Source organism: Ricinus communis, chromosome 10 (assembly GCF_019578655.1).
Source record: "Ricinus communis isolate WT05 ecotype wild-type chromosome 10, ASM1957865v1, whole genome shotgun sequence".
Classification (NCBI taxonomy): Eukaryota; Viridiplantae; Streptophyta; class Magnoliopsida; order Malpighiales; family Euphorbiaceae; genus Ricinus; species Ricinus communis.
This window is the reverse complement of record NC_063265.1, coordinates 9,546,132-9,558,125: the sequence shown is the minus strand read 5'-3', so window position 1 is coordinate 9,558,125 and position 11,994 is coordinate 9,546,132. Positions and strand designations below refer to the sequence as shown.

General features: G+C 36.1%; 2 protein-coding genes across 2 annotated transcripts; one reads left to right on the top strand and one right to left on the bottom strand.

Annotated features, from left to right (window-relative positions):
• The first annotated feature begins 1,286 nt into the window (after window positions 1-1,286).
• On the top strand, window positions 1,287-5,414 carry LOC8286486 (beta-glucuronosyltransferase GlcAT14A). Its single transcript, XM_002525632.4, has 4 exons — window positions 1,287-2,124; window positions 2,333-2,408; window positions 2,500-2,615; window positions 4,724-5,414. Exons 1-4 carry the CDS (start codon window positions 1,638-1,640, stop codon window positions 5,239-5,241), a joined length of 1,197 nt encoding a protein of 398 aa, XP_002525678.3. The 5' UTR covers window positions 1,287-1,637; the 3' UTR covers window positions 5,242-5,414.
• Window positions 5,415-7,382: 1,968 nt separating this feature from the next.
• LOC8286485 (FT-interacting protein 7) lies at window positions 7,383-10,642 on the bottom strand. Its single transcript, XM_002525631.4, has one exon. The coding sequence runs from the start codon at window positions 10,501-10,503 to the stop codon at window positions 7,501-7,503; it is 3,003 nt and encodes a 1,000-aa protein (XP_002525677.2). The 5' UTR covers window positions 10,504-10,642; the 3' UTR covers window positions 7,383-7,500.
• Between the last annotated feature and the right edge of the window lie 1,352 nt (window positions 10,643-11,994).

The following is an 11,994-nucleotide window of genomic DNA, read 5'->3' as shown; positions in this document are numbered from 1 at the left end:
TTCATGAAATTATGGGAAAATGAGGATATAATTGATCAAAAAGTTTAATGAAAAGTGCACTCAAATTTAAGTTGCCTCTTTTACACTTTCCTTTCTTCTTATAGTCAATAATTGGAAATGAGTGCAATCAACAACATTCTTATTTTCTTTAACGTTATGTTTGCACTGATTAGTTTATTTATTATTATTATTAATCACATGTAATTAAAAATCAATTAATATAAATATAATACTTAATAAATAATATCACATATTATTATATATTTAAGTTAATTTAAATTATAAATGACATAACAGACTAAATCTACTTAAGAAAAAATTTCATGGACAGCAACTTAAGTTGAATTTTAGATAATATCAGAAAGAAAAGCTACGGATTGATTTTTGGAAGTTCCAATGTTGACCAGAAACCTGCTCTATTCATGCCACATTTTTTCTTTAATCTTTTTAATTACTTGAGGAGCAACTTTAATAATAAGATAAGGGAACTGTCACATTTTCTTTTTTTTTAGTAGTGGTCCAAATTCTGTAGTCAAAAGATTGAAGGATAAGAAATTAGATTACTATTATAATATCAGTAAGGTTTTGTTCAAGAAATATCATTAAGATTGTGCTTCAGAAAATAGAGTTGGGAAATAAAACATACTACTTATTTTGGGTAAAATTCCAATATTTTCACATCTTAATTAATTTATAATTTTTTTGTTTGTTATTTTTCTTTTTATCTGGAATAATGAGTTAGTCCAATTATTTGAATGAAAATGAGATACAAATAATTCACATGGAGTTGAGAATCATATATTGATGAACAACTTAAAGAGCATATATCCTTTCGAAATCAATCAATTATGACTTTCAGAAATTGCAAAATTAATCACACCAACAATAAATGCAAATATGGTACTTGATAAACAATCTTCTACTTATTTTTATACCAGCAAAACTTGGGTTTGGTGGTGGTTAATGCTAGGAGCCGGTTGGGCCTTGGTAGGGAATGTCTGGATCAAAGACCAAATGAAGGCCACAGACTACCAAAAGGACCCAATCTTTAAGTAATTAGTATGGAGCCTGTGGAAGTGCTTGAAGGATCCATTCCATAACCCACCTACTCAAAGTTAAGTCCATGAAGGATTATTTGTTTTATTTGGCAACCTTTTGCTAATAAATTTAGACCACATTTCATCATTAAGTTCTTCCTCATTTCCTTTGCAATTTAAGTGAGTCCCATTTGTAAAACCTAACACAATCCAATCCCTTCAATCATTCATTGAAACCCAACTTATATTGCAATTTTGCACCCTCCACTATGGCACTATTTACTAAAGTCTCCACACCAACTAACTACTACATCTGAAAAAATATAAAAGGAAAGTTTCATCCCAACTGTAATATAGTGACAATTTGGAGGCCTTCCCTTCAAAGTAAGGAACCCAAAAACAAGGTCCAACTCTCCACACACTTCCTTTCCATTATTCCCACTTCTCCTTTTTAAACTCCTCTGCCATTAACCACTTAAACTAACTTGTATCTCTCTCTCTCTCTCTCTCTCTCTCTCTCTCTTAACAGTTCATCTCTTCTCCTTCAGTTCACTCTGTTAAAGATCCAATATTTACATCTTTTTCTTCGTCACACATGAAATGGGTATCAAAATTTTTACTATTATATTCATGGCAACCTCAATTCTCCTCTCTTTATTTTACATCCCAACAAAACTAACCATACCCATCTCAAGATTCACACCAGTCATCAACTTAACCATGTTAAAAGACCATAAACCATACCCAGTAACCTTTGCTTACTTAATATCAGCATCTAAAGGTGACTCGAAGAGGCTAATGAGAGTCGTAAAAGCACTTTACCATCCAGGGAATCACTATCTGATTCATATGGACTCTGATGCACCAGAAGTGGAGCATAAAGCAATATCTGAGTTTGTGTCTGAAGAGCCAGTTTTTAGCTTTGTGGGTAATGTTTGGATTGTTGGGAAATCAAATGTGGTTACTTATAGAGGTCCTACTATGCTTGCTACTACTCTTCATGCAATGGCAATTTTATTGAGGACTTGCAAATGGGATTGGTTCATTAATCTTAGTGCCTCTGATTATCCACTGGTGACTCAAGATGGTATGGTGAGTGGCCTTTTTCTATTTGTTTATTTTAATATTAGCACCAATATGTACTCCAATATCGCCAAGACATCTTGATTTTTCCCCTCAGATTTCTCTTTGTCAAATATGTGTTATCTTTTTTTGGTTGAATTGAAGTTGTTTCTATTGAATTTGTTTCTTTCTCTATCTAACAATGTGATATTTTGACCACATTTTGTTTCCAGATCTAATTGATGCCTTTTCTGGCTTACCAAGAGATCTCAACTTCATTCAGCATAGTAGTCACTTGGGCTGGAAACTGTAAAAATTCTTTCTATGTTTTTTTTTTTCTGTGGCTTATATATTTTGTCATGGAAATTGGCATTTTAACCATTGAAAAATAAAATGATAGGAACAAGAGGGCTAAGCCAATCATAATAGATCCAGGACTTTACAGCATCAATAAGTCAGAGATTTGGTGGGTTATAAAACAAAGGAGTGTCCCAACTGCATTCAAGCTCTATACAGGTTTTTCTTCCCTATCTTTTATTTATTGTCAAATAGGACCATGCTCCTAATAAATTGGCATCCATATCCTTCTAAAATGACATATTATGGTTTTGATTCTTACCTTCTTTTTTTAATTGATATACAAATGCATATGCATACTTTTGCTTGGAAGTAGCATGTGAAATCTCTGAATTGAAGGGACAGAAAGTAGTACATGGTACTTAGCTTAAAGTTTGAGATTTTAATAATTAAATCTTGTAAGGTCTTTGAGATTGGGGCCCTATGTTTTGAAGGTATTTGAAAATATTCACTTATTCCCAATTTTTTTTTCCTTTCTTTATTGTTACCTTATTTTATCTAGATTGTCATCATATCTGACCTTTGCCGACTATTTTTTTTTTTTTTAAAAGTCTTAAATTCCTCAAAAACCTAACTTGAAGACTCCCACACTTGGCAGAATCAAATTAACTTCTTAATCTTTTTGGTAGGTACCCAAAAAGAGATATAATAAAAATAAAAGCTTCCCTGTTTCTATTTATTTAAGTAGGTCCAGCTCAGATTGCATTATCTTTTGATTTTTAATATATGCACCTTTGATTGTAGTCATGATGCCTAGTTTGCTTCAAATGATAGTTGAGTATGACTTTAAACCTAATTAATGCTAGGATCAATAAACTATATGCTGCAATCTTAGAAACAAAGTTACATATAAACATCAAGATCAACTTACTTGTAGTTAATCCGCCAAGTTAGTAATTTAAAAATGTCATGTGTTTAAATAAGGTGTACACTTAAATATTACAAAAATTTTAAATTTAGATTTTATCTATTATATCGAACCAATTATACGACAACTGTATCACTATTTATTAAATATTGCATTTATATTAGTTTATTTTTAATTATGATTCGTTTGTAGTAGTCATATATTAATTAATATAATTATTTAACAAATTTGGAAGGAAGTAGCATTTTGCAATTTGTAGACGTACCAACTAAAATACTATAATGAAGGTGGTTCCATATTGTGCACGCGGATGCATATTTACAAATGATGGTGGTGCGTGTGCGCTCAAGCATATGTCACAGGTACCATAAAAAATATTCAAATATCAAACTCATGATGAAAATGAAAGAGAAAGAAAGGGTACAAGTGAATGACAGGACAAGATTAACAGCCATTTTATTTTTATATTAAGGTATGCTGGTCTGTCATTTTAATGCATCCTATCCTTCATTAAGCTGTACCCAATGTGAGCGACTGGGGCATTATCATGTGAAAATGTCACCATCTTCTCTTTATCTATGTCCCATTAGGTGGCTGTGGAAGCTAGCTAGACGGGCATTCATGTCATAATCTGTATTAGGAATTACTCTTAGAAGATGTTGTGTCATTTTACAACCCACCAAACCATATGGGTACCCCCATTAAAGTAAACCATTAAAATCCTTACAAAATGGCGCCAATGGCAAGAAGAATCAGATAAAGGTTGGGTTTCTAGAGAATTTCTTGAAGGGTCAAGGTTAAACAGACAGCTGCATATGTATGGGGTTGCATGAGGCAGAAAGTGCACATGCCAAAGCCTGCTTGATGCTGGGGGAATACATGTGCTATACTGCTCGTACGGAGAACCTTTTAGATTTACAATGATGAGTCAGTCCCTCCAACATATAATAGAAGATTATAAAGAAACTGAGAATTTTGTGGGTGGTTTCCAAAACCAAGTAACTTTAAAATGATTTTGAAAAAAGCAAGTTGCAGAAAGAAATGAATATTGATATTCTTTTTCTTTCCATAAAGTGAGCCACATGGACATAAAATTTGTCTATGCTCATCCTAGTTTGCACTTCAGGGGCATGAAAGAGAGGCCCAAAATAGCGACATAAGTTTCAGAGTTCTTAACATTAACAAATTAGATATGCTTGAATGTTAAAAAACAATTGAAAACATTTCAGTAGCATATGTGTGTTCTGAGCACTAATTAGTTGCAGGTTGCATCAAAATATGAAAATAAACCAAGGAAAAAAAATGAAAAATCTGTTTCTTAGAGATACATATTATCTTGCATTCATATCTTCATTTATTCCAATAATCTCAGTTGCTCCCCATTTCCTTGCTAAAACAGGTTCAGCTTGGACAATATTGTCAAGATCTTTTGCAGAGTATTGCATTGTGGGCTGGGACAACTTACCAAGAACTCTCCTTCTCTACTATGCCAACTTTGTATCCTCACCTGAAGGATACTTCCAAACACTTGTATGCAACTCTGAAGACTACAAAAACACTACAGCTAATCACGACCTTCACTATATCAGTTGGGATACACCTCCCAAGCAGCATCCGAGGTATCTGGGGCTTAAAGATTATAGAAGAATGATCCTGAGCAGCCGCCCATTTGCTAGAAAGTTCAAGAAAAATGACCCAGCACTAGACAAAATTGATCGCGAGCTCCTTAAGAGGTATAATGGAAAGTTTTCTTACGGGGGTTGGTGCTTGGGAAGTGGCATGAGGCAGAAGGCATGTTCAGGTATAAAAGGTGAAAATTATGGTGTTTTGAGGCCTGGACCAGGTTCAAGAAGATTAAAGAGTCTGCTCACGAAACTTATTTCAGAGAAGAATTTCAGTAAGCGACAATGTAGATGAAATAGAATTTCTTACAATGACAAATAATGGTACTGGTTTATTTTTTTCTAAGAAATGGGAATCCTTATTACCAACTACCAAGCTATTTGATGTAACAGAAAAGTATATGTAAAAGAAAGCTACTATGAGGTTCTTGATCATTAGAGGGACATACTACACATTCTGGATGAGCATATTACAATCATCTTGGATATATTTAATTTGTGCGTTTCTTTTCTGGTCAGTGACCAAGAGAAGAAAATTTTATTTGGAATTGAAAGACCAGCTACAACAGAAACAGACTGGGGTTCTTAAATTTTGGAAACTTGCTAAATGAAACACTAGGATTGCTGTTATCATTTGTACACTTGAGAAGAATAGCAAGCCTGGTAATTTTAAGAATCCTATCTACATGAACGCCTATGCTCTGAAAAATACAAATATTCCTTTCTTACATATATTCATTCATAGCAAGACAAAGTCTTCTGATTCGGTGTGGCAAGCTGTTTCCCTGACATCTCCTGCTGAACCAGCTAATTTCCCCTCTCCATACCAATCTTGATCTGCCAATTTGACAAGCACTTTCCCCCAAACAGAGCAGATATGCTGAACTTAAAGAGATGTTCCAGAGTTTCTGGAACTCTATGACAGAACACTTTTATCCCTTTGTTCTCACTTCTCACTTGCTTCAGCAGAGCCAGCTAGAGAATAAACTGCATTTGGGAATATGACCAGCACTCTACAAAACTTTATACCAGCGCACCTTATGAAATTAGGTCCCAGAGAATTCCAGGCACTTTTAATGGAGAAAATTCCATTATTGGAGCCAACCCAATGTATAGAATCGTGCTGATTCTGAAAACTAAAATAAAAACAGCACTCTTTTTTTCTTTGACAAATTAAGGAAAAAAAAAAAAGAAAAGAACCATTTGACCCTGTCTCCAAAGTCCAAACACTACTAACCTCTACTTCTGATACCAGCATCCTGAAAGTTAATGTCAGAAATTGATCCTCTAAAGAGATGCCATCAATCCAGGGGTCATGCCAAATGTAAGTCTCTTCTCCAGACCCATTTTTATAAACAAAATACTCCTTAACTTCACTTCTTAAATTCAGTCTACTTATCCACATCCAACTAGCATCACAAGTTTTGGCAAGGCTCCAAAACTCCTCTTTTTGTTTTTCAAGTTATTACCCATAATCCAATGATACCAGAGGGTAGCTTTATCATTTATCAGACTCCAAATGTATTTTCAGAGAGCAGCCTAATTCCACACGCTAATCAATTTGATTCCTAAGCTACCTTTTCTCCCTTTAACTTGCACACATCTTTCCAGCCGACCAAATCTCCTTTACTACCCTCATGATGAATGCAATTTAGCCAATTGGATGGCATTTTAAGTTTCTCTTGTCTACTTGTTTAACTCAAAAATTTTAGCTAACTCACTAAGGGATCATGATTCTCTAACTATAAGTTCCTATCCGCTTCTCTTTCCAATAGTACAAAACAGAAGCAAAAAAGGTAAACGAAGCGAGGAGCTTTGCACTAGAAAACATGGAACCTGCCTAATATTACTGACTGAATATCAAATTACCTTCATGTATTGTTCAGCAAATTATATTATATATAAAATTGTAATACTTAGCTGGAACAAATCGAATCCTCATCTTTAAGATTAGGAAAAATAATAATAATAATAATAAGCATTGTATAAGGTGTCTATAGTTAAGCAGCTAATTGCAACATGGAAGTACTGAGCTTCCATCACAAGGATTACATTAAATTTTAAAACGTGCAACCACTGCAACGAGCTGTTCGATCAACTAATTACATGCTTGGGTTCTTTTAAAGAGATACTCAAGATAGCACAGTAATACATAACCCAAATTTGTTTCTTTCTTTTCTTTTTCATTCTATGTGTCGGCTAAGCTACTTCAAGATTCATATTATAGTTCAAGAGATGTATGCTCATCTAACGGTAACCTTCCTCAAATATCCACACCAAATCCTTTCACTCACTTTACCTCTTTTAAATGCATACAACACATTTATTTGGTCCACCGCCCCATAAATAACTATAACGGTCACTTTTTCCATACCAAAACCTACTTTTTTCTCACCAACTTTTTGCAAGGCTCTTGGCTCAAATCAAAATCAATAATTAATCAAACAAATAATTAAATTAAATTAATTAATTAATCATAACCATACATTACGTTACATTAAATAAAAGCCGTTACCCAAATTAAATTACTTCACCAAGAAAGTGCACCCCAACTCTATAGTATTTGGTCCGACAACGATGGTAGTCGCCGGAAGAAGTTGATGGGTATAGACGGCATGTCGTGTCGGAACATTGGGTGGCGGAAGTAATAGAATCCAGCCCCTAGCACAAACACCTTGAATGGCACTACGTAAAATACCAACGAAGCAAACAAGCAAAACACCACAAAAATACCAGTAGCTCTTGGATCCCTCCAATTGAATAATGCTTCTAAACGTTCTCCTTGGGCTGCCAAATCTCCTAAAAGTGTCTGGGCCCGGCCCGATAAAGCCCGGAGTCTATCGTATCTAATACGTACCACATCAGCAGATCGTGTGGTTGGAAAACCATCAAACTCCTCATCTAGCTCATCAGGTCCCACAGCATCAACATACGAAAGTCTTGGGTCCATATTGTGTGGGACCCTTTGGCGATAACGAAATCTCAATGCTAAAATTAAGAAGGCGTACATGAATACTGTGGGGAGCAATAGATGTGGACATAACACAACAGCCACAAGCAAGATATGAAGTAGGACACTAGTTGGTGGGTGTGCCCACGTGCGAATCCCATCCAACCAGCGTGCCAAAGTAGCCGCACGTGTGAGACAACCCACGACTCTAAACCAATTTGCCTTGCTTCTCCTCATGCTCCACATGTGTGTGTCGCTATCCAGCATGAACTGAACCACTTCTTGACCCAATGCCGGTTCGGACCGGGCGAGCCGAGCCGTAACAATGCGCATAGCTGTATGGCGCAATATGTCTTGCTGGGCCGGTCCTAATGGGAGCACGTAATGCATTCTAGGAAGCATTGGAGTGGTGTACGCTTGAATTAAACCTAACCATGATGAACATGAAAATCTCAACGCAATCTCAATCTCTCCCATTCTCTTGGCCCCACCAGGTAGCAATACTGTAAGTGAATAAGAATTTAGGTACACCCGATTAGTATCAAGTGTTGACAACCTTATTCTTACTTTTCCCACTCTAATATCTTTGCCTGCTTTCCCTGCTTCATCACGCTTGTACCTTCCATTATCGAACACACCAATAGTAAGCACAGTACAGGGATCGTATACATCCCATGTATGCTGCTCATTCCACCGTGGATTAAACCGATCAAGGATCGTTCGGGTACGAACCCATTTGGGCCCATACTTAGCAACCACATAAGCATCAGTGGTGCCACGTGTCCCGTCCTTAGTTTTAACCGGAAGCAAATTAGTAGCCCCACGAATTCCCACTTCTAATAACCCAATAGGAGCCTTAGCTAGCTGTTTAGCTGCAGCTCTAACATCACTAGTCACGTGAGCTGCCTCATCAAGCACGTGATAGCCGCCTTCTAAACATACTCTCACGTGTATTCTCCCAGTGTACGGCCTACTCTCGTCACCAACCAAATTAAACCACCTTGATTTTGGCTCCGTACGATCATCAGTCCGCCTCTCGATGCTTGCCATTTGTATTTTAGCATTCCCCACAGACTGCCCATTGCTCGCATCCTCTACTGTCACCACTAAAAACGGCTCAAACGGCTCAGCTGCTACAAAAACCAAATCCTCATTCCACGTAGGATTAGCCGAGCTGGAAACTCTACCCGTTTTGAAAACCTGTGGGCCAAGCTGAGCTTTAACATATAAATCCGTACTCCGAACCTTAGGTTCGGTAGCACCCGAAGCTAGCTGCAAATCTTGGGTTTGGATAACCGTTAATCTCAAATACCAAAGTTTAGGCGACAAGTATACTTTAGCTCTGGTCTCGGGTATTAACCCACCCGAATCCGACTGCCAAGCTTCCTGAAATGCTTCATCAGCCTGAGTACCGACCCAAACAGCAAGCATGACGTCATTTTCCGGTGACTTCTCTGATTCTAAACTGTACCACTGTGGAGCTAAAGGACTGTCAGGTGGAACTCGTTTCGGTACTTCTTGTAAATCAAACGACACCGTACCTAGAGAGCTCTCTGTTTTCTCATCATTCTCTTTTTTTTCTTCTGCCCATACTGAAACTTCTAGAGAAGATGAATTTAAACCCTCTTTATCAAAAGCAAAAACTTGATCCCAATCTTTATTATCGCCCTGACTCTTGGTTTTGATGCTATGCGTACCGATCACAAGCTTTGCGTAAATAGGATCAGATTTTGATGTTTTCGCCTTTATAACACGGACATATAGAAATAGCATGCGATCAACTAGATCATATGCACTTCGGCTACGATCACTGCTTGTTAGTGACCGTAGTTCGAGGTCACTGATTGTGAGATCACAAGTTTTTCCAGTGTCTGCTGCCTTATTATCATCCTTTTGCTGCGGTGCTATTTTCTCAGCGACTGGTGGATTCTCCACCTCTGCTGGTGGCGCTGGCGGTGCTGATGGCGTCGCCGCCGCTGGTGGATTCTCCACCTCTGGTTTCTTGTCTTTCTCCTCCTGTTGCGGCGGTGGATTTGGCTTCTCCTCTTCTTTTTTATCCTCTTTCACCTCTTCTTTTTTCTCCTCAGCTTTCTCTTCCTTCTTTTCCTCCTCCGGTTTGGCTTCGGTACTCTCAGGTGGTTTCTCCTCCGCTGCAGGAGGCGCTGCTGCAGCTGCTTCCGGTTTTTGCTCAGCTGGAGGATCTTCATCAATATAGTAAACTTTCAAGCCAATCTCTCCTTTAATCTGAGAAAAAACGCTCCGTTTCTCTAACGGATAGTAAATAAGAGTCTCCGAGCCTAATTTAACAAATCCACTCCCAGCAATCTTGACTTTACCGAGAAAAGTACTTCGTTTACCTGCCTTTTTATCATTATAAAGATTAATCTCTAAGATTTCATTGGCCATGGAGTCGGTATCATGAACTAGGAATTCAAGTTTTTCTTCCCATTCAGGATTCAGATCTCTGAACTTGGTCTTCGTTCTCCGCCTCTGCCCATCGTAGTCTACGATTGCATATGCACTTGCTGTGCCTTGGCCGTCTTTTGGCATCAGATTCTTTGCGTTGCACACTTCAACTATCAGTTTTCTACTGCAAGTTTCTGCCATTCTTTTTCTGTTCGATTGATAAAAACAAAAAGCTTAATCAGTGAGGAAGGATTTGTTTGCAGAGAGAAGCTAAAGAGAATAAGGGGAAAGTGTGTTTGAAATGACAAATGACTATGAAAAATGGAGTAGGAGTGGGAGGGGGCCAGCAACGGGGTTTTTAAAAGTCATGAGAGGGAGCGTAGACACGTCAGCAAATACACGTAGGACATGAGATACACGTGGAGTGATCTTGGGGAGCGAGATATTTGCGAGTGATTTGGAGTGGGTGGAGCTGGGAGTAGTAGCAGCGTGCCTGGTGCTGAGTTTTCTGTTCTTTCTTTATTATTTTAAGTTACAAAATGAAACATGGTTTTACTGGTTAATTAACAAGTTAATCTTGTCATTAAATTGTAAATATTGTGTTTAATGACTTTTGAGTGTGGAAATTGAGAATCATGAACGTTATGATTCTCTAGTCATGATAATTGTGTGGAAAGAGGGAACAGCAATTGCAGCTTGTACTCTACCAAAATTGAAATAAGTGGTTGTTTCTTTCCCAGTTATCTTTTGCTTGCTCTTTTTGACATTTTTATTAATTTTGGATTAAGTTAGACCGTCAGTTCCAAACCAAAAAAGCTATAAGTATTTTAATTATATTTATGGTGATGTTTATGAAGTGATTCAAAATATTATAATCATTTTACTATTTGAACTATCAGAGATGGAATTAATAGTCTGTATGAATACTTTTCTTTCACTAATTACTATTATTCAAGATCCGTAATATTTGAATTATCAAAATAAATAAATTAGAGGAAAATATTTAATAAGTAAGAGTCCACAATTATAATATATTTATCAAGAGATTTGTTTTTTTTCCTTTGAATTCATTTCGATAATATTTTTAGTTATGCTGACCGGTGAAATTATTGTGTCTCCTTAAAAATAAATCTTTAGAATTAAATTATTATTTAACTGTTGGTCTAATTGATATTTTTTTCTTTTTTTAAGAAGACTACTTGGTGTTAATTCTAAAACTATTTAGATGTTTCTTTTAAAATAAAATTAAAATATATATATATATATATATATTTAGAGTTAATCTAGATTGCTCCAAATAGAATTTGTAGGGATGACAAACACTACCTCAAAAGTTTTAGCACAACTGCATATTCAAGATTTAAAAATTTTAATTAAATTAAAAAAATTATAATTTTATATATACATCATTAAATAAAAAAAATTAAATTATTTAATTTCCATGGTTTAAAACCCCAAGTGTTAGCTCATTTTAAAGGAGTTTGTTCTCCCAAATATTTGTGTGACTTTAATGTATGGTTATAACCAAATCAGAACTCTTGTGAGTTACTGAAAGTTTGGCTCCTTAACAGGTAATGCATCAGCTCAGATAATATAATATATAAATAACTAAATATTCAATTTATTACTTTTATAGTTTGTATTTGGCATTAAAACTTTTGTATTTTTAACTTATTATAACTTTAAGCTTAT